Source organism: Bubalus bubalis, chromosome 17 (genome assembly GCF_019923935.1).
Source record: "Bubalus bubalis isolate 160015118507 breed Murrah chromosome 17, NDDB_SH_1, whole genome shotgun sequence".
Classification (NCBI taxonomy): domain Eukaryota; kingdom Metazoa; phylum Chordata; class Mammalia; order Artiodactyla; family Bovidae; genus Bubalus; species Bubalus bubalis.
Window position 1 is genome coordinate 53988818 of NC_059173.1, and position 26974 is coordinate 54015791.

The 26974-nt window shown below is 38.1% G+C and overlaps 1 protein-coding gene across 3 annotated transcripts in view; it reads left to right on the forward strand.

Annotated features, from left to right (window-relative positions):
- NAA15 (N-alpha-acetyltransferase 15, NatA auxiliary subunit) overlaps positions 1–26974 on the forward strand; it is a 73093-nt gene that overhangs the window by 8526 nt on the left and 37593 nt on the right. For all 3 annotated transcript variants that reach the window (XM_006079266.4, XM_006079265.4, XR_003104320.3), the window contains exons 2-3: positions 21919–22003; positions 24124–24228. In XM_006079266.4, coding sequence (XP_006079328.2) covers positions 21919–22003; positions 24124–24228 — 190 coding nt within the window. The remainder of the gene's footprint in view (positions 1–21918; positions 22004–24123; positions 24229–26974) is intronic.

Consider the following 26974-nt stretch of genomic DNA (forward strand, 5'->3'; position numbering starts at 1 on the left):
TCAAGAGTCTTCTCCAGCACCACAGTTCAAAAGCATCAGTTCTTCGGCGCTCAGCCTTCTTCACAGTCCAACTCTCACATCCATACATGACCACAGGAAAAACCATAGCCTTGACTAGACGAACCTTTGTTGGCAAAGAAATGTCTCTGCTTTTGAATATGCTGTCTAGGTTAGTCATAGCTTTCCTTCCAAGGAGTAAGCGTCTTTTAATTTCATGGCTGCAGTCACCATCTGCAGTGATTTTGGAGCCCAGAAAAATAAAGTCTGACACTGTTTCCACTGTTTTCCCATCTATTTCCCATGAAGTGATGGGACCGGATGCCATGATCTTCATTTTCTGAATGTTGAGCTTTAAGCCAACTTTTTCACTCTCCTCTTTCACTTTCATCAAGAGGCTTTTGAGTTCCTCTTCACTTTCTGCCATAAGGGTGGTGTCATCTGCATATCTGAGGTTATTGATATTTTTCCCGGCAATCTTGATTCAAGCTTGTGCTTCTTCCAGTCCAGCGTTTCTCATGATGTTCTGCATATAAGTTAAATAAACAGGGTGACAATATACAGCCCTGACAAACTCCTTTTCCTATTTGGAACCAGTCTGTTGTTCCATGTCCAGTTCTAACTGTTGCTTCCTGACCTGCATACAGATTTCTCAAGAGGCAGGTCAGGTGGTCTGGTATTCCCATCTCTTTCAGAATTTTCCACAGTTTCTTGTGATCCACACAGTCAAAGGCTTTGGCATAGTCAATAAAGCAGAAATAGATGTTTTTCTGGAACTCTTGCTTTTTCCATGATCCAGCGGATGTTGGCAATTTGATCTCTGGTTCCTCTGCCTTTTCTAAAACCAGCTTGCACATCAGGAAGTTCACGGTTCACATATTGCTGAAGCCTGGCTTGGAGAATTTTGAGCATTCCTTTACTAGCGTGTGAGATGAGTGCAATTGTGCGGTAGTTTGAGCATTCTTTGGCATTGCCTTTCTTTGGGATTGGAATGAAAACTGACCTTTTCCAGTCCTGTGGCCACGGTTGAGTTTTCCAAATTTGCTGGCATATTGAGTACAGCACTTTCACAGCATCATCTTTCAGGATTTGGAATAGTTCAACTGGAATTCCATCACCTCCACTAGCTTTGTTCGCAGTGATGCTTTCTAAGGCCCACTTGACTTCACATTCCAGGATGTCTGGCTCTAGGTCAGTGATCACACCATCGTGATTATCTGGGTCGTGAAGCTCTCTTTTGTACAGTTCTTCTGTGTATTCTTGCCATCTCTATTTTAGTGTGCTCAAAATGCCTGTAAGTATCAATCGTGTTGGAGCAAATATGTATTTTCAAAACTAGTATTCTACTGGAAGTGGCCGAACGTGAACTTAGAAATCACACAGCCTGGGTCTGAGTAGCTCTTCCTTCACTCTGCTGTTCGTCATTTACTAAACCAGAACGTCTTGTATCTAGTACCTGAGATCGGAGAAGGCAACGGCACCCCACTCCAGTACTCTTGCCTGGAGAATCCCAGGGACGGCGGAGCCTGGTGGGCTGCAGTCCATGGGGTAGTGAACAGTCGGACATGACTGAGCGACTTCCCTTTGACTTTTCACTTTTGTGCATTGGAGAAGGAAATGGCAACCCACTCCAGTGTTCTTGCCTGGAGAATCCCAGGGACGGCGGAGCCTGGTGGGCTGCTGTCTATGGGGTTGCACAGAGTTGAACACGACTGAAGCGACTTAGCAGCAAACCAGAACTTCTTGCATCAAGTACCTGAGATAGTGTCACATTCGTTGCCAACTTAGTTGCCACTGCCATTAAATAGACTTAAACTTCTTCAGACATTTTCTTTGTTCGAAGAAGCTCTGTGCCCAGAATATAAAAAGTTTCAGGCTAATTCCTTCTAAAGAGTTTTGAAAAGGGGTGGCTAAGTAACACTTTTAAAGCAGGAAATAAAATATTACATGTTTCTTCAATTTGTGTTTTAAGATGATGGGTTTTAATCCTGACTGCTTTACTTTATCTTTTATGCTTTTTAAGCGTTAGTTTGTAAATTTGAGTAAAAAGAGAAAAACAGTATTTTTCTGTCCTATTTTACTGGTCAGATAGTGAGATATGTATAAAAGTCCTTGGTAAGTGCTAAAGCGTATGTGTTAGTAAATGTATAATATAGGTATAGTCTGTGAAAGATGTTATATTTTCCACTGAATTGACCTTATCTGGGTTTTATGTTACTTATTTTGTAATTTTTAAAAATATTTTTATTTTGTTTTGTATACTTTTTGGCATTTAAGGAGGTTTATATTTTTGTTTTAGTGAGTTACTTTTATATTTATACTTTTAAAAATTCCTGGGAATTTCCCTGGCAGTCCAGCTGACTCTGGACTCCAGTCCTTGGCAGTTCAGAGTCAACTCTTTTATGCTCTGGGCCCAGGTTTGATCCCTCAAGCTGCAGGTGTGGCCAAAAAAAAAAAAATTCTTTTAGTTCTCTTTTTTCTTATTTAGGGGTGTGGAGGGGAGGGAATTTTATGCTGTGATTATTAATGTGTGAATGAACTTATTCTACTTAATTATTTTTCTAGTCTCTTTTCCTTTGACTTTATTACTTTGTGAGAACATGCCATTTTATGTATATTCTACCCTCATCAATACCTTTGTTTTAGATTTAATTCTATAAATAGAGTTACTATTAAGTGACTGACCTTTTTCTGAAGTTTTATTGTCTCTTGGCTGGATGAAACTTACTGTCTAGTAGAGATTCCTCAACCCCGCTTGTGGAAACCTTTTAAGGGCTTAGATGTTAAAAGTGCTTTCCTGCAGTCTTGATGTTTGAAGGATAGCTTGACTCACATATTCTTAGATTTCTTAAAAATGACTGCCCTTTGGAGAAGGCAATGGCACCCCACTCCAGTACTCTTGCTTGGAAAACCCCCTGGACGGAGGAGCCTGGTAGGCTGCAGTCCACGGGGTCGCTGGGAGTCGGACACGACTGAGCGACTTCGCTTTCACTTTTCACTTTCATGCATTGGAGAAGGAAATGGCAGCCCACTCCAGTGTTCTTGCCTGGAGAATCCCAGGGATGGGGGAGCCTGGTGGGCTGCCATCTATGGGGTCACACAGAGTCGGACACGACTGAAGTGACTTAGCATAGCAGAGCATAGCATACCTTTAATTATTTGTGAATGGAAGAGTTTTGATTCTCCTGCATATATCTGAGTATTAACAAGGAAATTCAAAGCAAAGCCACCACTGGTTTATCCTAAGCTTCTGGCTCCATAGGAAAATGATAATCCACAGACATATTGATGATTGGAGGTACTAATGGAGTCCAGTGTGTCCTCTAAAACATCACAGAAAAGTCTGTACTCTGTTCAGTGGAATTTTTAGCTTATATCATTGTTTTCAATTTATCTACAAATTTAGTAAGCTCTCAGGGGATGTGTGAAAATGTCAGTCCAGCATGGTAGAAAGCAGGTGTAAATATTGAGTCTCCAATTTTTCTTTAACAGTTCTGTTGGCATGCAGTAAACTGCACGTATTTAAAGTGTAGAATTTAATAAGTTTTTACAGTGTGTATGCATCTGTGAAACTACCACAACAATCAAGATAATAATCACATCTTTTATTTCAAGCATTTTCTAATGGCCCTTGATAAAATTTTAGTAAAGAGGTGAACCTGCAAATACAAAATCTGTGAAAAGTGAAGATGGCCAATATTTGTCCACTTTACACTAATTCCACCCTCTTTAATATATCTGTGCCAGGTAGTATTACTTCTCCTATTTTGTTCTTCCTTTTCAAAGCTTGTTTGCTATAAACTTCCCCCTAAGTACTGCTTTAGCAGTATTCCACACATTTTTATGTGTTGTTTTATTTTCCCTCAGTTTAAAATAATTTTTACTTTCTATTTTTATGTCTTATTTAGTCTATGGGTTTTCTAGAAGTATGTTATTTAGTTTCTGAATATTTGAAGTTTTTCAGAGATCACTAATTTTCTAATCTCTAATTAAATTGTTTTCAAAGGATGTCCTTGATAGGACTTAAATATTTTATATTGATAGAGACTTTTTTGTAATCCAGAATGTGGTCTTTATTGGTAAATGTTTCATATACACTTAAGCAGAATGCGTACTCTGCTGTTATTGGGTGGAAAATTCTGTGTCAGTTAAGTCAGGTTAATCGATAGTGTTGTTCAAATCTATACATTTACTGATTTTGTCTGATACATCTATCTGTCCATTACTGAGAAAGGCTATTGAACAAAGCCCCTGTATTTAACTATATAAACTAAAATTGTAGATTTGTTTATTTTATTTTACAGTCTATCAGTTTTTGCTTCATAAGTTTTGAAGCTCTGTTATTAGGTTCCTAAGTCTTTAGAATAGTAGTGTACTCTTGATTAACTGATCTTTTAATCATGAAATGACGTTATTTATCCCTGGTAGTATACTTTGCTCTAAAATCTACTTTGTCTGATATTAATGAGGATACATCACCTTTCTTTTGATGGTGTATCATCTCCCATCTATTTTTACTATGTCATAAAACCTATTTGTGTATGTATATTTGAAGTTCATTTCTTGAAGGCAGAGTATAGTTGGGTCTTGCTTTTTAAAAAAATTAAATCTGATAATCTCTAAAAAAAAAAAAAAAAAATGACTGCCCTGCCATTGTCTTGTTTATATGTTGCTGATGCCAACCTGGTTTTCTTTTCTTTGTTGATGATGTGGTCTTTTTTGAAGATGTGAGTTTTTCTTTATCTGTAAAATTGAATTATTTTTCTTAGTTATGTCTCTTTGTTGACTATTCCAGATAAATTTTCCCTGGTATGTGTTTTCAGATTGTAGATTGATGTTTTCTTTGAGTCAGTAATTATAGTTTTGAATATTAGTTCAAATATTAGTTCAGCTGTTTCATTCTTCAGTGACCTTTGCTTATTGGATCTTTGCATCTCTTTTATTGTTCCTTCAGATCTTTTATATTGTATATCTTATAATTTAGTCTTCATTTCTGAGATGGTTTTGTGGTGTTTTTTTTTTTTTTCTATTTAAAATTCACTTTTTTCCTGTTATTTAAACTTCTTATTCACTCTATTTAAAATTTTGAGTGTTTGATTTGAGATGTTCTTTTATGTCTGCATCTGTTTTTTTAGTTATTTCTTATTTGTGATGGAGTGTTACATCTTTCCTTATAGCAATAAAACTATAAAATACAGTTTTATTGCTATAGTTTTCGGTGTGTTTTCATCTGCCCAAATTTTTCACTTTTAAAAATTCTATGTAAGTAATTTGGTATGGATGCTGAGTTCTTTTTTTCTCTTCAGGTTATTTGTGATGGGTTTTACTGTACCAGCAATACAGACAGTTTTATTTTGGGGTGAGGTTGGGCGGTTTCTTCAGTCTCTTAGTTCAGGAATACCCTCTTTGTTGCTACAGTCAAATGCAGTTTTTAAAATAAGTCCTCGCAGGACTTCCCCTGGTGATCCAGTGTTAGAGAATTTGCCCTCCAGTGCAGTGGACTTGGGTTGATACCTGGTTGGGGAACTAAGATCCCACATGCCACAGGGCAACTAAACCCATTTGCCACAACTAAAGAAGCCCATGTGCTGCAATGAAGACCAGCCACGGCCTAAATAGCAGAAACTATCAAACTATTAAAAAAATAAATAAATAACAATGAACTGAGTCCCCCTCCTCCATGTCCTGCGCTGACTTAGCAGGGCCTCTCTCTTCAGTGCTCCCTCGCCATCCAGCTTTCACGCGACAGTCCCTCCTTTCGAGGTGGCTCCTGCTCCAAAGCTGTGCCCTACTGAACCTGTCACCTTTGCTCCTACAGACTTTTTGAGCCTCTGCATTTTGACTCCCCAGTAGTCATTGCCCTCATCCATCATGTCTGTCAGTACTTCCTTTGGACTTCTTACTTGGGTGAATCCTAGTTAATATAACCCATATTCAGTGGCCACTAGGACCCTGCTTTTGGACATCTTTGGATTCTTCTTTTGGACATATCCTTTTGAAACTTGGAGCTCTGGTCCTGAATGTTTATGCACTTATATGTAAGTTAGCAGAGTTCCAAAGAATAGCAAGAAGAGATAAGAAAGCCTTCTTCAGCGATAAATGCAAAGAAATAGAGGAAAACAACAGAATGGGAAAGACCAGAGATCTCTTCAAGAAAATCAGAGATACCAAAGGAACATTTCATGCAAAGATGTGCTCGATAAAGGACAAAAATGGTATGGACCTAACAGAAGCAGAAGATATTAAGAAGAGATGGCAAGAATACACAGAAGAACTGTACAAAAGAGAGCTTCACGACCCAGATAATCACGATGGTGTGATCACTGACCTAGAGCCAGACATCCTGGAATGTGAAGTCAAGTGGGCCTTAGAAAGCATCACTGCGAACAAAGCTAGTGGAGGTGATGGAATTCCAGTTGAACTATTCCAAATCCTGAAAGATGATGCTGTGAAAGTGCTGTACTCAATATGCCAGCAAATTTGGAAAACTCAACCGTGGCCACAGGACTGGAAAAGGTCAGTTTTCATTCCAATCCCAAAGAAAGGCAATGCCAAAGAATGCTCAAACTACCGCACAATTGCACTCATCTCACACGCTAGTAAAGGAATGCTCAAAATTCTCCAAGCCAGGCTTCAGCAATATGTGAACCGTGAACTTCCTGATGTGCAAGCTGGTTTTAGAAAAGGCAGAGGAACCAGAGATCAAATTGCCAACATCCGCTGGATCATGGAAAAAGCAAGAGTTCCAGAAAAACATCTATTTCTGCTTTATTGACTATGCCAAAGCCTTTGACTGTGTGGATCACAAGAAACTGTGGAAAATTCTGAAAGAGATGGGAATACCAGACCACCTGACCTGCCTCTTGAGAAATCTGTATGCAGGTCAGGAAGCAACAGTTAGAACTGGACATGGAACAACAGACTGGTTCCAAATAGGAAAAGGAGTTTGTCAGGGCTGTATATTGTCACCCTGTTTATTTAACTTATATGCAGAGTACATCATGAGAAACGCTGGACTGGAAGAAACACAAGCTTGAATCAAGATTGCCAGGAGAAATATCAATAACCTCAGATATGCAGATGATGCCACCCTTATGGCAGAAAGTGAAGAGGAACTCAAAAGCCTCTTGATGAAAGTGAAAGAGGAGAGTGAAAAAGTTGGCTTAAAGCTCAACATTCAGAAAACGAAGATCATGGCATCCGGTCCCATCACTTCATGGGAAATAGATGGGAAAACAGTGGAAACAGTGTCAGACTTTATTTTTCTGGGCTCCAAAATCACTGCAGATGGTGACTGCAGCCATGAAATTAAAAGATGCTTACTCCTTGGAAGGAAGGTTATGACCAACCTAGATAGCATATTCAAAAGCAGAGACATTTCTTTGCCAACAAAGGTTCGTCTAGTCAAGGCTATGGTTTTTCCTGTGTCATGTATGGATGTGAGAGTTGGACTGTGAAGAAGGCTGAGCGCCGAAGAATTGATGCTTTTGAACTGTGGTGCTGGAGAAGACTCTTGAGAGTCCCTTGGACTGCAAGGAGATCCAACCAGTCCATTCTAAAGGAGATCAGCCCTGGGATTTCTTTGGAGGGAATGATGCTGAAGCTGAAACTCCAGCTGAAACTCTCCACCTCATGTGAAGAGTTGACTCATTGGAAAAGACTCTGATGCTGGGAGGGATTGGGGGCAGGAGGAAAGGGGACGACAGAGGATGAGATGGCTGGATGGCATCACCGACGATGCACGTGAGTCTGAGTGAACTCCGGGAGTTGGTGATGGACAGGGAGGCCTGGCGTGCTGCGATTCATGGGATCGCAAAGAGTCGAACACGACTGAGTGACTGATCTGATCTGATCTGATGTAAGTTAGCTTTTAGTTGTCTCATTTTGTAATGCTCTGGGTGATTTTATTTGCTTTCTTCCTTGGCCTGTATGTTTTTTATGAGGACTTCTGTAATGTTTAGAAATTAGGGGCCAGTCATTATCCTATAAATAATTCATTTCTGTTTTTATGTGTTATGCTGGAAAATAAAAATGTTTGCTTTAAAATAATTTATAATTTACGTTTGTATAATTGAGTAATCACTTGTACTTCTCTTTCTGTGTCCCCGTGACCACTCCATTGTTTTCCTTAAGCTCGTTGGGATTATTTTTCATTGAAATAATTAGATTCTATTAAATAGCTATGGTTTTTTCAGTAGTCGTGTATGGATGTGAGAGTTGGACTGTAAAGAAGTTTGAGTGCTGATTGATGCGTTTAAATTGTGGTGCTGGAGAAGACTCTTCAGAGTCCCTTGGACAGCAAGATCAAACCAGTGTATCCTAAAGGAAATCAACCCTGAATACTCACTTGAAGGACTAATGCTGAAGCTGAAGCTCCCGTGCTTTTGGCCACCTGATGTGAAGAGCCGACTCACTGGAAAAGACCCTGATGCTGGGAAGGAGTGAGGGAAAGGGGAGGAGGCAACAGAGGATGAGAAGGTTGGATGGCATCATTGACTCAATGGATATGAGTTTGAGCAAGCTCCAGGAGATACTGAAGGACAGAGAAACCTGGTGTGCTGCAGTTCATGGGATGGCAAAGAATCGGACACAACTTAGCGACTGAACAATTAAATAGCTGGCTCTTAATCATATGTATATACCTGGAGTTATTATTGAATTTTGTCCTGTCCCTAAACACTCACATTCATAGCAGAGTTCTACACATATTAAGCAGGAATTCTAAAATTTCGTTAAATTTTCTTTTCTCAAGTGACATAATTTAATGCTGATGGGGAAAAAAAGAAAGGTAAGGGAAGTCTGGCATGTTTCACAATGCGTTAACAGGATTATAGTATCTAGTGAGCAGGTGATGATGGTCACATTCAGTTCTGCTGCTAGTAAGACCTTATCTTTAATTTTAATTTCTAGACCCAAGACTTGGAGTGATGCAGACCAATGATGACTCCTTAATGCTGACACACTACAAAAATACTGGTGTAAAGTTCTCACAGACCTTTTAATTCTATTCTGAGACTGTGTACTTGTTACTTTGGATTTTTGAAATGCTTTCTGTTTTGTGAAATACTGATGGAGTTTTAAAAAGTTGTTTTTTTTTTTTAACAATTAAGCTACCCCATTTAAATTGATTTTTAAAAAAATTTTACTGGTTTTAATAAAATATACAAGTTTGGGAACAATATTGTATCCACCTCACAGAGTGGCACAAAATGTCAAAGGACTTAAAACTTTCATGTGAGAAACAGTGAAAAGAACAAAGATGTTTAGCTTGAATGAAAGAAAACCGAACTCTTAAGGGCTAGAATCAGTAAACAGAAGCTAGAGGGATATAGAGTTTGGCTCAATACAACTAAAAACATTTCAGTTGAGTGAGCTGGTACCAGAAGAGTTCTGTGACCATTTGCATTAGATGACATTTATTATAGAAGTAGGACAAGATTCTGAAGGGGCTCAGCCCTGGGATTTCTTTGGGAGGACTGATGCTGAGGCTGAAATTCCAATACTTTGGCCACCTCATGTGAAGAGTTGACTCATTGGAAAAGACTCTGATGCTGGGAGGGATTGGGGGCAGGAGGAGAAGGGGCGACAGGGGATGAGATGGCTGGATGGCATCATGGACTCGATGGACGTGAGTCTGAGTGAACTCTGGGAGTTGGTGATGGACAGGGAGGCCTGGTGTGCTGCGATTCATGGGGTCACAAAGAGTCGGACACGACTGAGAAACTGAACTGACTGAACTGAGGACAAGATTATTTTTTAAAATAGTATAAAACCAGGAGGGGAAGAAATCATCCTTAAGTTTGTTTTCATGATTGTAATAGTCTGACAGAAACTGTAGGATATGAAAAGGATAGCATATTGTCTGTGAATGGAAGCTCCAACTAAAAGAATTAAAGGAAAGGGAGAATAAAGGCAGTTTTTCAGAGATTAAAAACATTAAAAAAGTTAAAGTATACTTACTTACAGTGAGTCTGCCTGCAGTTCAGGAGGCCCAGGTTCGATTCCTGTGTTGGGAAGATCCCCTGAGGAGGGAATGGCAACCTACTCCAGTATTCTTGTCTGGAGAATTTCATGGACAGAGGAGCCTGGCAGGCTACATCCATGGGGTCACAAAGAGTTGGACACGGCTGAGCGACTAACACACACTTTTACCTACAGTGAAATGCACAGGATTTTAAGTGTATTGTTCTATTAGTTGTCTTTTTTTTTGTTTTAGTTTTGACACATCACAAACCATTGCAGCCTATGCCCATTTTAAGATGTGTTGGTAGAACATTAACGTCACCTCAGAATAGAGACCTTGTTCCTCTTGATTGTGTATTTTAATTCAGTTTCTGCTTTCACATTTCTCTGTAATCAAGCTTTGTTCGGTCTAAGTATTTATTGTAAGCTAGAACTGACACTGTACTTTATCAACATTCTATTGAGTGCTTACTCAGATTCTTTATATACATTTGTATTTCTCACTTTAACCCTGCAGGGTTGTTAATGTCCACATTTTGCAGGTGACACTGTTGAAGCGCTAATGAATTTAATTAAGCCAGTGATACACAACTGTTAAGTGCTAAGAATTGAACTCTAGACTGTAGAGCAGTGTTGTCCAATAGAATTTTTTGTGATGGAAATGTTCTGTATCTGAATTACTACTACGTTAGCCACTAGTCACATGTGGCTATTTGAACACCTGAGATGTGCTTAGCGTAGCTGAGGAGCTTTGCTGAAAATTTTAAAATTATATTTAATACTAACTGATTAAGATGTTAAATAGCCATAGCTCTTGAGCGTATAGACTGCAGGTGCCCTTTCTCCACACTTTTCTGCTGTACAAAAGCAGGACTACTAAGGTAGCTACAGGACACTGGCCCTGCCACGTGCTAGCCAGGCTCATATTAAGTTAATAAATAAATGTTTCTTGAATTGCTTTTAGCGTATCTAAGGTTTGTTTTCTTTTTAACTTTTTAATTGTGAAAATTTCAAGCATATGAAAACAGTGATTCTGTTTATTCTTTTTCATCTGTGACCCCTACCACCTGGATCATTTTGTCAAATCCCAGGCATCATTTCAAAATGGCTGACTTTTAAAGCTAAATTTTGCTTTTATCATTTAGCTTGACTTGACGCTGAATTCCTTTTAAACAATTTTGAAAAAAATTGCACTGAAGAAGACAATGAAAAGGTATATTTAAATCTAAAGAAGATTAATGTTAACATAATGTAATGCGTCCCTTGTGGCTCAGCTGGTAAGGAATCAGCCTGAAATGCTGGAGACCTGGATTCAATCCCAGGGTAGGGAAGAGTCCCTGGAGAAGGGAAAGGCTACTCACTCCAGTATTCTGGCCTGGAGAAATTCCATGGTTTATGTAGTCCATGGGGTCGCAAAGAGTCGGACCCAACTGAGCGACTTGCACTTGCACTGTGTAATGTTAATGTCAAATCTAAATGGTATATATGTGTTACATATAATCTTAAGTCTTCTATTTTAAATCACCTAAATCATTCTTTTCTTTTAACATAAATAGCCTAGAGTCTTTTACTTGCCGTGTCACATTCCCACATCTTTAGTCAGTTCAGTTCAGTTCAGTTGCTCAGTTGTGTCCGACTCTTTGTGATCCCATGAATCGCAGCACGCCAGGCCTCTCTGTCCATCACCAACTCCCGGAGTTTACCCAAACTCATGTCTATCGAGTTGATGATGCCATCCAGCCATCTCATCCTCTGTCGTCCCCTTCTCCTCCTGCCCCCAAGTCCCTCCCAGCATCAGGGTCTTTTCCAATGAGTCAACTCTTTGCATGAGGCGGCCAAAGTATTGGAGTTTCAGCTTTAGCATCAGTCCTTCCAATGAACACCCAGGACTGATCTCCTTTAGGATGGACTGGTTGGATCTCCTTACAGTCCAAAGAACTCTCAAGAGTCTTCTCCAACACCACAGTTCAAAAGCATCAATTCTTTGGCAGGAAACATTTTTTTCCTGTAACAAGGGTTTGGAAAAAAAGGATGAACTTCCTGTTAGCAATAGGTCTGAACTTTTCACAGCTTATCCAACTATTTTATGTATATAAGTAGCCAACTGTTGTGGAGATTTCTCACTCTCCATATTCTTATTAGCAAAATTAGAAATAAGTTTTTAAAAGGGTCAGTGAAATAATTTTCTTGTTGCTGTTCAGTCGCTCAGTCACATCTGGCTCTTTGTGACCCCTTGGACTGTAGCACGCCAGGCTTCCTTGTCCTTCACCATCTCCTGAAGCTTGCTCAAATTCATGTCGATCGAGTCAGTGATGCCATCCAACCATCTCATCCTCTGTCGTCCCCTTCTCCTCCTGCCTTCAATCTTTCCCAGCATCAGGGTCTTTTCTAATGAGTCAGTTCTTCGCATCAGGTGGCCAAAGTATTGGACCTTCAGCTTCAGCATCAGTCCTTCCAATGAATATTCAGGACTGATTTCTTTTAGGATTTGACTGGTTTGATCTCCTTGCAGTCCAAGGGACTCTCAAGAGTCTTCTCCAACACCATAGTTCGAAAGCATCATTTCTTCAGTGCTCAGCCTTCTTTATGCTCCAGCTCTCACATCCATACATGACTACTAGAAAACAGTAGCTTTGACTATATGGACCTTTGCCAGCAACGTAATGTCTCTGCATTTTAATATGCTGCCTAGGTTTGCCCTAGCTTTTCTTCCAAGAAGCAAGCATCTTTTAATTTCATGGCTGCAGTCACCGTCCACAGTGATTTTGGAGCCCAAGAAAATAAAGTCTCTCAGTTTCCATTGTATTCCTGTTTATTTGCCATGAAGTGATGAGACTGGATGCCATGATCTTAGTTTTTTGAATGTTGAGCCAGCTTTTTCACTCTCTCTCCTCTTTCACCTTCATCAAGAGGCTCTTTAGTTCCTCTTTACTTTCTGCCATAAGGGTGGTGTCATCTTCATATCTGAGGTTATTCATATTTCTCCCAGCAATCTTGATTCCAGCATGAGCTTCATCCAGCCTGGCATTTTGTATGATGTACTCTGCATATAAGTTAAATATACAACCTTGATGTACTCCTTTCTCAGCCTTGACATACTTTCCATATTATGACAAAAAAATCTTAAAATTGTGACTTTCAGATGCTATGATCCATTGGTATCAGTGCCTCAGCTGAGCCAAGGTGCTGATGGACAGAGCCAGAACACCTAGAGGGTTCCCTTCTGGGCAGGTTCTGCTCTTCCCTGGTGGCTCAGTGGTAAAGAATCTGCTTGCAATGCAGGAGACCACCTGCAATCCAGGAGAAGCAGGTTTGGATCCCTGAGTTGGGAAGATCCCCTGGAGAAAAGCAGGGCAACCCACTCCCTGTATTCTTACCTGGGACATTCCATGGACAGAGGAGCCTGGTGGGCTATAGTCTGTGGAGTCGTAAGAGTTGAACACAACTGAGTGGCTAAATCACCACCAGTTTTTTTTTTTAAACTTTACAATATTGTATTGGTTTTGTCATATATCAACATGAATCTGCCACAGGTATACACATGTTCCCCATCCTGAACCCCCCTCCCTCCTCCCTCCCCATACCATCCCTTTGGGTCGTCCCAGTGCACCAGTCCCAAGCATCCAGTATCGTGCATTGAACCTGGACTGGCGACTCGTTTCATATATGATACTATACATGTTTCAATGCCATTCTCCCAAATCATCCCACCCTCTCCCTCTCCCACAGAGTCAAAAGACTGTTCTATACATCATTGTCTCTTTTGCTGTCTCGTATGCAGGGTTATTGTTACCATCTTTCTAAATTCCATATATATGCGTTAGTATACTGTATTGGTGTTTTTCTTTCTGGCTTACTTCACTCTGTATATTCGGCTCCATTTTCATCCACCTCATTAGAACTGATTCAAATGTATTCTTTTTAATGGCTGAGTAATACTCCATTGTGTATATGTACCACAGCTTTCTTACCCATTCATCTGCTGATGGACATCTAGGTTGCTTCCATGTCCTGGCTATTACAAACAGTGCTGCGATGAACATTGGGGTGCACGTGTCTCTTTCCCTTCTGGTTTCCTCGGTGTGTATGCCCAGCAGTGGGATTGCTGGATCATAAGGCAGTTCTATTTCCAGTTTTTTAAGGAATCTCCACACTGTTCTCCATAGTGGCTGTACTAGTTTGCATTCCCACCAACAGTGTAAGAGGGTTCCCTTTTCTCCACACCCTCTCCAGCATTTATTGCTTGTAGACTTTGGGATCACAGCCATTCTGACTGGCATGAAATGGTACCTCATAGTGGTTTTTTGATTTGCATTTCTCTGATAATGAGTGATGTTGAGCATCTTTTCATGTGTTTGTTAGCCATCTGTATGTCTTCTTTGGAGAAATGTCTATTTAGTTCTTTGGCCCATTTTTTGATTGGGTCATCACCACCAGTTTTTAAAACTCTTTTCTGTTATCCAGATTAGATACATTTTATTGGTCTGTTTTTCCTGTACAGTGATTCTTTCCAGTTATCTCCTTTCTAGTTTTGGGTCTATACAGTGAGTTCTGTCCTCATCTCCTCTAAGATGTTGCAAAGGGTTCACTAGTTAACTTCTTCCAACATTTTCATAATAACTAATTTAAAGTATTGAATAGAAGTCTCTGTATTTGTCTGGTTGATTTTTTTTTTTTCCTATGCAAGTTGAGATTTTCCTATTTCTTCAAATGCCACATAATCTTGGATTTTATCCTGGATGTTCTGAATATTAGTATCAGACTTTGGGTCTTGTTTTAAATCCTTTGGAGAATGTTAATTTTGTTTTAGCAAATTTGGTTAGATTCAGGCTGTAAGCCCCAACTATTTCTATGGACCCTAGTTCTTACATCAGTTCAGTTTTTAAAATCTTTGTGGTTCTGTTGCCTCTGTCCTGCTTATGTGCCATCCAGTAGCTGGTCTGAGGCCTGCATGATCTATCTATTGTTTCAGTTCTCAAAGTCTTGTGTGTTGTGATCAGATCCATGCATGTTTATGAACCCTGGAATTCATAAACATCTTTATGAGATTGCTTTCCCCAGTTCCACCTCCTTTGTGATGTTTCTGATATTTTGTTTCCTTGGCTCCTTATCTCACCCTCTAACTAGAAAGCTGGGGTTCTCCTTATTTTGCTCTGCTGCATACTTCTGTGATCATGCCCATATTTGGCTAGAAGTTTATCGATTTTATTGATCTTCTCAAAGAACCAGCATTTGGTTTCATTGATTTCCTTTTTGTTTTTTCCTGTTTCATTAATTCTGTTCTTTTTACTTTTGTTTTTTCTGCTTTGAGTTTAATTTGCTCTTATGTTTCTAATTTCTTAGGGTAGAAGCTGAGATGATAATTGGAGATCTTTTAGAATACAGGTTTTTTCCCTGACTGCTTTCATAATTTTCTCTTTTGTCCTTATTTTTTAGCATTAGGATTGTGATGCGCCCCTTTTTTCTGCTTGCTTTTTGTTTTGTTTGTTCTTTTCTTTCTTTTTTTTTTTTTAGTTCATCCTGCTTGGAGTTTGTTGAGATTCTTGGATTTGTGGGTTTTTTGGGTTTAGAGTTTTTATCAAATTTGCAGTTTTTGATACTTTTCCCACTTTAGTTTTCTGTCCTCTTTTCTGACTCCTGTTACATATATGTGCTAGGCCATTAGACCACTTGATATTGTGCCATCGGTAGGAGTTCTGTGTTCTGTCTCTCGTTTTACCCTTTCATCGTCCGTGTTGGATTGTTTCTGTTACATGTTTTCCAGTTCATGCAGCCACTGAAGTTCTCTGTCATGGTTTTGTTCACTGCACAAGTTTCAGGTTCACTACAGTGTTTAATATTTTAAGCCCATATCATTAACTTTTCATTTTTGATGCTATATTTTTTATTGTACAATCTCCATTCCTTAATAATTCCGTTTCTCTATTGAGATTTCCTGTTTGTTTTCTGATTATGTTCATGGTTTTCCTTTCAGTCCTTTAATAGTACATAACAGAAACTTTTAAAGTCTGCCTGCTACTTCTGCCATTATTTCTGAATCTGTTTCTTTTGATTGATTTTTTTTTTTTTTTTTTTCTGTAGGTCAGGGTCACAATTTCCTGTTTCTTCACTTTTCTAATGATTCCTCTTTTTTCGTAATGTATATTATGGACGCTAGGATATTAAGTGTCTGGATCTTGTTCTTTTGTAATAAAGTTTTGTTTTGGGAAGTGGTTAATTTGCTTGTGCATCAGCTTGTTCTTATTTTTAAGTTTTAATAAAAATGAGTCTGCTGCTGCTGCTAAGTCACCTCAGTCGTGTCCGACTCTGTGTGACCCCATAGACGGCAGCCCACCAAGCTCCCCCGTCCCTAGGATTCTCCAGGCAAGAACACTGGAGTGGGTTGCCATTTCCTTCTCCAATGCATGAAAGTGAAAAGTGAAAGTGAAGTCACTCAGTCGTGTCCAACTCTTTGCGACCCCATGAACTGCTGCCCACCAGGCTCCTTCGTCCATGGAATCTTCCAGGCAAGAGTACTGGAGTGGGGTGCCATTGCCTTCTCCAAAATGCGTCTAGATTATCCTTATTCCTAAGGTTTTGAGTATTTAATGCAGCCTAACTGTTTGGCACTCAAATGTCTCCCAGCCAATAGCTGTTTAGCTCATACTACTTGGTAGTATTTCTTTGCCAACTTGAGTAGAATTCTGTAGTGTACCTGACCAATTTAATATTTGACCATGACTCTTGTGCAGATTTCTAAAACTTCATAACTGTACAGTTCTTTTTGATGATACCTTGCTCTATAAATTTCATCTTTTCAGACAGTTTCTAACTCTGATACCTGTTTAGATCAGTAAGACTACCATGTTTTGTTTTTGTTCTTCCTCTCTATTCTACAGTCTGGAAAAATGCCTCTGGGCAAAAAAAAAAAAAAAAAGGTTTTCTTGAGATTTACCTTGTTTGCCTTCTGAAAGTCCACAATCCTGTGTTGGCCCTTGTTCAGTGGCTGAAAATAGTTATTTATTTACTTAACCAGTTTCATGCTTGGAAGGAACATTAACTGTATCAGTTATTCGTATACATTTAGAAGCAGGAGTCTCAGTGTATGTTGTCAACATTTAGCACATGGAATTTGAACAGGTCATTCTGTTTTAATTATGTCCTGTTTAGCTTTACTGTTTATGTAGCAGTGTTGATATTTTAAAATTTAGTTGCTAATGAAAACTTAACAGTCTACAATGTTCTAATATCTTGATACTATTATGATTAATTTTGAATTAATACAAGGCAGGTGAAAAATAGAATAATATGGTATTCATTGCATGCTAAGGGAGACCCTTATTCATAATTGTGAAATTTCAGGAACTCTCCATATACAAGAATTTCAGAGACAGAATTGTGGACATGTATTTTTATTTAGTTTGATGATTTTACTGTGAAGACTTAATATGTCTGCCTGCTATGTCATTTTACAAAGCTTGTTTTAAATGAACTGATGTGAAATCTTTGCTCACAATATACTGTGTAGTATTTCCATCTCTTTTTCCCTAAATACTCTAAAAATTTTAACTTAAGTCTACAAGTTTGGTTAAAACAATATTAAGAACCTTATAATTAAAAAAAAGAAAGAATCTTATTGTGGTAAATTTATTTCAATGGTTCTGTAGAATGAACTTTAGTGATAGTGTTACATGGGAGTTGCAAAAACAAGCAAATTGCTATTTTTTAATTCATTTACATCTTTTAAATGGTTCAGAAAAGGACATCTTATGATTATATCTTCTATTATATTTTAAGACTGCTTTTATAAGATTGGATTTTGGTTAGATAGACACTTATATTAAAGCTGAATTATGCATATATCTGGTCTTATGTTTGGAGGAAAGAAGTTATTGAATGAAATATGATGCACTCTTTCCTATTTTTCTTGTAAACCCTGTATGCCATTAGAGTTTATCCTTGGGCAAAAGCAGAATTTTTTAGGAATTTTTATGGGATAAAGTAAGTTGAATGTCTATTGTTATTTTTTCCAGTAAACTGTGAGACTACTACTCTCATTTGTAATGAGTGACCTGTTGTAGGAGTAGTGCTTTTTAGAAAGAAAAATAAATTGAAGTCTGTTTCCTTAAATGCACACTGAAGGGTATGCCATCTTTAATTATTTTTACAGGTCACATTGACAGAGCTAATTGGGTTAGTGGCATTGAGTATAATTTCAATATGGAAGACTACCAAATTTCATTAATTGGGAACATAATCATTAGGAACTGAAATATAATTACTGTTCTGAAGTGTGATAAAGTAAAAAGCTAAGTACTGTAGCATCTCATATTCAAATAGAGTGGTTTTTAATTTTCATTTGGCAGACTCAGTTATTTGGGGGAATTTTCTAGTTGGTTAATTGTTTTATGTGTGTTCATTTTTGTCACCTTATTTTTGGCATTTTTATTGCCTATTTGGCTTCCCTGGTGGCTCACTTGGCCTGCAGTGCAGGAGACACAGATTCAATTCCTGGGTCGGGAAGATCTCCTGGATCTTCCAGTATGGCTACCCACTCCAGTATTCTGGGAAATCCCATGGACAGAGGAGCCTGGCAGGCTATAGTCCATAGCTGCTGCTGCTACTGCTGCTAAGTCGCTTCAGTCGTGTCTGACTCTGTGCGACCCCATAGACGGAAGCCCACCAGGCTCCCCCGTCCCTGGGATTCTCCAGGCAAGAACACTGGAGTGGGTTGCCATTTCCTTCTCCACTGCATGAAAGTGAAAAGTGAAAGGAAAGTCGCTCAGTCGTGTTCGACTCTTAGCGACCCCATGGACTACAGCCTACCAGGCTCCTCCACCCATGGGATTTTCCAGGCAAGAGTACTAGAGTGGGGTGCCTTTGCCTTCTCCAATAGTCCATAGGGTCACACAGAATTGGACACTACCAAATTGACTTTGCACGCAGGTACGCACGCACTCATGCACGCACTGAATAAACAAAGAAGCAAAAGGTGAGATAAAAGTTGAATTTGTTGATTGGAAGATCTGTTAGAAGATGACAGCTCTGGGCTTTAATAATACTTAAAATGTTAATAAAATTTCTGTATGTGGTGCAGAGAGCTCTCAACCGGGACTGACTCAGAGAGGGCCTCAACTGATAAGCCCTCCAACACTTCTCTAGGTATTTTGCCCCTGACTTGGTTTGTAATTTCTGGCAGGAGATGCATGAAGGAGCCCATGCAGATTTTGGGATGTCTTTTTTCTTAATAGTTCCATCATTTTCAGTACTCTGTCCTACCGAATAGCTCAGCCTCCCTGAACTTCAGTCTTTGTCTCGTCATCTCTGTGGACTGTCATGTGCTGTTTCAGACCCTTCTTCCTGTGCTGTGATCTGTAGAGCAGTGACATTACCCAGTGTATCGTGCTGTCCCCCGCCTCCATGGTTCACAGCCCGTGCTGCCTCTTGTCCAGTGTCTGACAACAGTTATTTTATGCATTTTGTCTCATTTTGTTGTTTAAGATAAAAGGACACATTTCTCCTCACTTCACTGTGGCCAAAAGTGGAACTTCCCTTACTGCATTTTTACAGAAATAAAATTGTAGAAAGCTAATTAAATGTTTTAAGAACAATGTACTTAAATTGTTCTTTGTATGTATGTTCTTGTTGTTGTTTAGTCTCTATGTCTTTTCCGACTCTTTTGTGACCCGATGGGCTGTTGGCCCACGAGCCTCCTCTAACCTTGGGATTTCTCCGGCAAGAATACTGGAGTAGGTTGCCCTTTTCTTCTTCAGGGGACCTTCCCAACCCAGGAATGGAACCCTTGTCTCCTGCATTGACAAGAGGATTCTTTCCCATTGAGCTACCAGGGAAGCCCTTGATGTAGTTCTTGGAAAACAGTGAGAAGTCATGAGTATTGCTTTTAATTAGCGTCCTGTAATGACTTTTACTATTATTATAAGAAAAAGGTTGCTTTAGGCTTTCTGCTGAGTGAATAGGAACACTAAATTTAGTTGCTTAGTCTTATGTTTCTTTGGCTGTGTATGGTTAAGTTACTGCTTCTGCTCTCCCCTCCCTTGTATCCCTCAGATCACCTTGCCTGTTGATTGTGGGAGAAGCAGAGAGTTAGGAAGCTATTGCAGAGAAACTAGGACTGATGAATCTATTAGAGGATGGGAGTCTCAGGGATGAAAGCACAGAGGATAATTAGGTTTCTTGTTTTGTCATCTGAATGAGGTTGAGTTGAAGGAAATGCATCTCTTGAGATGGTAAAGACTTGGTGAAGAATAGATTCTCGGGGGGGGGGGGGAATCAGTTGTGTTTTGGACTGTATATTAGGTTTGAGACGTGAACAATAAAATAGAGATGGTGAGTACATAGTTGATTGTAGACCAGCTCTGTGGTTGGCTTTTGCATTGAGCTTTAGCCAGTTGATTTCTTGGTGCTGAGTGTAAAATTTTATATTTTTGTTTCTACACATTTTTCTCCTATGATTTTATTATCATTTGCATTAACTATCTCAGCCAGATTTTGAGTGTTATTGTTTCAAAAATTAAGACTAAAATTTGTTTCAACTTAGGACAGTAAATTCTGACATAAATTATCATATCTTTAAGGTGCAGAGATTTTCTGTAATGAATACAGTGCTTTAAAAATTACTGTTATGAAAGCACATGTTGATACATTTATAGAAAAAGAGAACTTGGAACTTAATTACCACATTTGCTCACTTGTCTTTTCCTCATTCTGTCATTGTGCTTATATCACAGTATTTTGATAAACCAGAACTAAATATTTACATTTCTATAATTATATGTGTATTATTTATTATTGAGCCAAATATTACACTAAGACCATAATTTCTTATATAAGCCTTTATTTCCCCTGGAGTTAAAATCTGTCTTATTCAGTTGGTTTTCTGTAGACTCATTGGTCATTTTCCCCAAATGTGCCTGTATTCTGTCATGTGCTTATAAATAATATTTTCCATATTATGAAGTACACAGGTTCCATTTTTGACTTTGCTAGAAACCTATTCCATGGTGGCCTCTGGAATCCTGTTTCATTTTGGAGTGGTTGTTCTTTTGTCTACATTAGATTATTTATTTACTAAGTTCCACGTTGTCTTTTTTGTTTGTTTTGATTTCTTTCAATAACTTCCTAAGGAAGAGTGCAAAGATATAATTTTAACTTTCTAAGAAGCCTTAAAATGTCCTTTTACTTACATACTCGATTGACAATTTAGCTGGGTAAGGAATTCTGAATTTTGAAGACTCTGTGTAGATATTTTATAACTTTCAGCAGTATACCATTTTTACTTTAGAGTAAACCTTCAGCGCTGTTCTGATTACATATCCTTTTTATGTGACTTGTTTTTTTTCTCTCTGGAAGTTTTTAAGGACCTTTATTTCTCGGCTTTGAATTTTCATTATGACGTGTGTGTCTTTTTCCTCCTTCTTTAATTTGCATGCACTTGTTTGTCTCTTGTGGCTTCAGAGACTTCTTTCCTTCAGTTAAAAAGAAAATGTTATTTTAAAGTATAATTTCTACACCCTCCACCCCAATTTTCACATTATATTAACACTTGTTGGACCTTTTGAAGTCCGCTAATGCTTGTCTTATTTTTTCTAATGTGTGTTTTGTCCCTTTGTCTACCTTTTACTTTCTGTATTTGAACTGTCTCTATTAAAAAAAAAATTTGGTTGCTCAGTATGACTGTATTTTTTTTTTTTTTCAATTTTGAATGTGGAATGTGACTTGTAGGAGCTCAGTTCCCCAGCCAGGGATTAAACCCAGGCTACTGCAGTGAAAGAGCCAAATCCAAATTACTAGGCCACCAGGGAGTTCCGTGTGTGTGTGTAATTGGCGTTTTTGTGGAATTTAGAATATGGCAGTAACATGAGATCATTTTGTTGTGTTTAACAGAATCAAAAGTGCAGCACCAAATTTAAAGTTTACATTTTTTACTAAACTTAAATTTTTTCTTTTTTCTTTTGACAGAGGTGTTATGAACATAAACAGTACAGAAATGGATTGAAATTCTGTAAACAAATCCTCTCTAATCCCAAATTTGCTGAGCATGGAGGTAAGTGTAAATGTAGTACACTGGCATGTAAGCATAAGTAGGTAAGGTTCTGCTTACTTACCTGATTTCACTTATTTGGGCTCTGTTACTCCCAGATGCCAAGACTATTTTCCAGAGAGAATGGACCTTATCCTTATGTCTGTGGGAAGATACTTAGTATTCAGTTTATTGTTGAGAAAAGGATAACACGATCTACTTGAGTTCTGATTTATTTCTGCTTTGAATATTAGCACCATAGGAAGGGTGAAAAAAGAACCTAGTAAAAGAACCTAGTAAAACAAATATACTAATTTAAGTTTAATAAGTAAGTTTATTTAAAATGGTTACAAGAAAATTTTGCTTGACAACTTTGGTTGAGCAGAAGAAATTTTATTCCTTACAATAAACTTATTCAGAAAGTGTCCATTTGGGCCTTTGCTCATGAACCAGCATCTTCTTATTTCGAGCATTGTATCTTAGCTTTTCAAGACAGTCATGTTTAAGACATGATTTATACATATTGTGAAAGTTATGTAGCTTTGGCCTGTGTGAGGGTAGAAGACTGGACAGTGAGATGTTTGTAGGGTAAAGGCAGAGCTTGTAGCTCAACTTCGGAAGAGACAAAGGAGCAGTGAACTCTCACAGGTCTCATTCGTTAGTTAGGAAACATGGTTCTTTGTTAATTTGATAGTGTTCTCTTAGTATTGAAGAGAGAGAGTAATAGTTCTCTGTTAGCTTTCTTTACTCTTGCATATTTTCATTATAATAACATTGTTTAAAGACAGAAAGCAGTGGGTATTAAGTGTGTAGAATTTTCTTTCTCCATTTCCTTCTTAAAAAATAGTTTTGCTTGGGACTTCCTTAAACATTCAGTGGTTGACTCTATGCTTTCATTGCAGGGGGCACAGGTTCAGTCCCTTATCAGGGAACTAAGATCCTGTGTGCCATGCTGCATGGTGTATATATATATGCTAGCCAGTTGTATATTAGGTTGTGTTATATTCTTTCCAAAAGTATGTGTAACAGTAATGTAACTTAGTGGTATAGACACCATAGAGTTTGAGTACAGCATAGAACCAGCTTTCATTGTTTCTAAAGTGTACTTTCCCCTCATATTGGAACACATCTGAAATCAGGTTGCATATGAAGTGTCATAATTTAATTGCAATAGTGTTTAACAGCAATAAGTTAAGATTTATTCTAAACTTACTGACAAGCTACATTTTCATGAAACCACTTGAAGGAGTTTCTTACAAGAATAGATTTTTATCTGTTTAACAACAAAGTGTTACTTTCTATAGTACCTTGCTAATTTGGCTACTTGCCAAATATATTTTGTTTGTTTGTCTCTTTTTTCCTTGAATTTATACAGATTTATGATGATTAGTACATACTTTTTTCTTTTTTTGCTTCCATTTCTTTATATACTATATATATATACTTTATATACTATAAATATTGATTCTTCCTTTCTATCTTTAATCCTTATCTTTTATACCTAACTAATTTTTCTATAAATTTTAATTTGTAGTCCTAAAAGTTAGGCAGATTAACCATAATGAGTATTTTATACTCATTTGTATTTCATAGAATATACATTGTAAAAGTAGAAGTATTGCTTTTTCTCTTTCTGAAAATTAGTATTTTCCTCAACTCTTTGGATTGTAAATGGTGGATGTCTGACATCTTTAGTTTGTATTTTTAATAGTAAACCCAAAGAATCATTTTCAAATTGTAAAAGTCAGAAATGTAGATAATTGATGGATATATTTTAATCATCGAACAGTGAATTTAATTTCTGTGTAACTTGGGTTCACAGAGAAAGGATTGGTTTAATTAGATCATCCCATGGAAAATAATTTTGTCTTGTTACCATATACATTACCAGATATACATGCATTTTTGTATCTTTTTATCTAAAAAACAGTTCTAGGAAGGCCTCTTTTATAGAAATGTGTAGTTACTTCATTTGTCAATTTTTAAAATTTTTTAATTCTGTAAAAGCCTGGACATTTTCCCAATAATCTCCTTGAAGTTTTAAATAGTTAAGATAATGTAACATTTGTTTTTGAGATTATAGTACCTTTTTTGTTGTTGTTGGTTATCTTTAAGTTCCTTCTTTCTTTTTTTTTTTTAAATAGAAACTCTGGCTATGAAAGGATTAACATTGAACTGTTTGGGGAAAAAGGAAGAAGCTTATGAATTGGTTCGTAGAGGTTTGAGAAATGACTTGAAGAGTCATGTGTGTATCCTTTTTGAGATATATTTAAGGGTTGAATTGGGATGGCTTGAGTTTAGGCAGCAATTTGAGAGTCAGAAGTTTTAGATCTCTCTTACTGTGTAACTCAAGAAGAGATGATTCTTTCTTCAGTTGAGTACCATCAGTTGCCTTCATTCAGGAAACATTTTTGTATACCTACCGTGGCCTAACATTATAACTATTTACAGATAAATGGGACTTGCCTATTTTAATATCTGTGAAAGCTCTTCCCACACTTAAAGAAGAGGCACCCTGCCAGTTTCATCATAGCATGAATTTAGAGAAGGATATACGATAAGGCATGTTAGAAGTCAAGTATAGTGTACTGATTAAGCCCAGGGTTTGGAGTATGCTTCACTTAGGCTTGAATCTCAGCTCAGCTTCTTTTTAACTGTGGTCTTAGGGCATAGACCTCATGTGTAAGATGAGAATAATCATACCCACTTCACTGTGGTCTTGTAAAGATTTAATGATGCTTAACATAGTCCCTGATAATTCTAAGTACTGTATGAGATAAATTTTATTTCATTAAGGGAAGTGTAAGAGTCAGAACAAGTACAAATGTCTAAGGGAAGATAGAGACAAAATTGTGGGTTGCTATTTTTTAAATAGGTTTAAACAAATATTTCTTTACCTGTTTTGTTGGCTAACAGTTTTAAGTGCTGAAACAACAAATTTTTAAGTGTTAACTTATATGCAGAGTACATGATGAGAAACGCTGGGCTGGAAGAAGCATAAGCGGGAATCAAGATTGCCGGGAGAAATAGCAATAACCTTAGATATGCAGATGACACCACCCTTATGGCAGAAAGTGAAGAGGAACTAAAAAGCCTCTTGATGAAAGTGGAAGAGGAGAGTGAAAAAGTTGGCTTAAAGCTCAACATTCAGAAAACTAAGATCATGGCATCTGGTCCCATCACCTCATGGGAAATAGATGGGGAAACAGTGGAAACAGTGTCAGACTTTATTTTTTTGGACTCTAAAATCACTGCAGATGGTGATTGCAGCCATGAAATTAAAAGACACTTACTTCTTGGAGGGAAAGTTATGACCAACCTAGACAACATATTAAAAAGCAGAGACATTACTTTGCCAACAGAGGTCCGTCTAGTCAAGGCTATGGTTTTTCCAGTAGTCATGTATGGATGTGAGAGTTGGACTATGAAGAAAGGTGAGCGCCGAAGAATCGATGCTTTTGAATTGTGGTGTTGGAGAAGACTCTTGAGAGTCCCTTGGACTGCGAGGAGATCCAACCAGTCCATTCTAAAGGGGATCAGTCCTGGGTGTTCTTTGGAAGGAATGATGCTGAAGCTGAAACTCCAGTACTTTGGCCACCTCATGAGAAGAGTTGACTCATTGGAAAAGACTCTGACACTGGGAGGGATGGGGGGGCAGGAGGAGAAGGGGACGATAGAGGATGAGATGGCTGGATGCCATCACCAACTCGATGGATGTGAGTTTGAGTGAATTCCGGGAGATGGTAATGGACAGGGAGGCCTGGCGTGCTGCAATTCATGGGAAAGAGTCAGACATGACTGAGCGACTGAACTGAACTGAACTGAACCACTGGAATAATATAAAGTTAGAAAAGAAATGGATTTTGCTGTCAAGGATCTTAGGAGCCTAGTGCAGGAAGATATTTGATAGAAGCTTAACACTTCTAAAGCTTGTTCAAAAATTACCGCTAATCCAGTAAGGCAGAAGTGAGTTAGGAGTAACCAGAAACTATAAAGGTAAGCAAAGGGTTAGTTAATAAGGCTGTTGTAAATATTTTTCCATCATTTTTAATATTGGTGTAGTGTTCTCTATTGACTTACCATGCTTTATATAATTCTGTTCCTCTTGATGAACATAAATTTCTTTAAATTTTTAGCAGTGTTAAACATTTTGAGGATAGATTTTTAGAAGGTGATGATTTATGTGTGCTTGTGTGTTCAGTCGTGTCCAACTCTTTGCGACCCTGTGGCCTGTAGCCCACCAGGCTTCGGTGTCTATGGGATTTGCCAGGCGAGAATGCTGGAATGGGTTGCTATTTCTTCCTCTTGGGCATCTTTCCACATCTCCTGTGTCTCCTGCATTGGCAGGCAGATTCTTTACCACTGAGCCACCGGTGAAGATTAGAGGCAGTTAAAAGGCGTTTCAATGCTCAAGAGAGTTGAACAAGTCCTCAAACAATAGGGTATTGTTGAAATGGGGGTGGGCTTAATGAGAAAATAGGTTATGGGGGCCAGATTTTGAAGGGTAGTATATCTCAGTCTTTTAAAGCCACGTTCCAACTGAGAAGATTTGCATTATAAAAGCAAAGATCATTTTTCAAATAAAATTTATAACATTATATATATATTTTTAGTTATACATGTCACCCTAGACATTCTGCATGTCCTGACTCCGTTAAGGGTTCTTGCTGTAAAAGTTGTCAGATTGGAAGGTTTGAACCTGATCTGAGAGAAATATTATTAACGTTCTGGAAAGGGAAATAGACTTTTTTCTTTGGATTGTATATATTTTAGAAAGATTACTCTGGCAAGTGAGAGTGAAAGCAGAGAAACTGCAGGAGGTTGGATGATTTGCAATAATCAAAATCTAACGTGAAAAAAGACCTGTATTAGGAGAGTGGGATTCTGTACATATTTTTCCCCTTTGTAGTACAGTTGTATGACCTACTGTAATTTTACTTACCTGTATTCCTTACTAGACTTATGAAATTTTAATGTATGTCATGCTATGTTGTG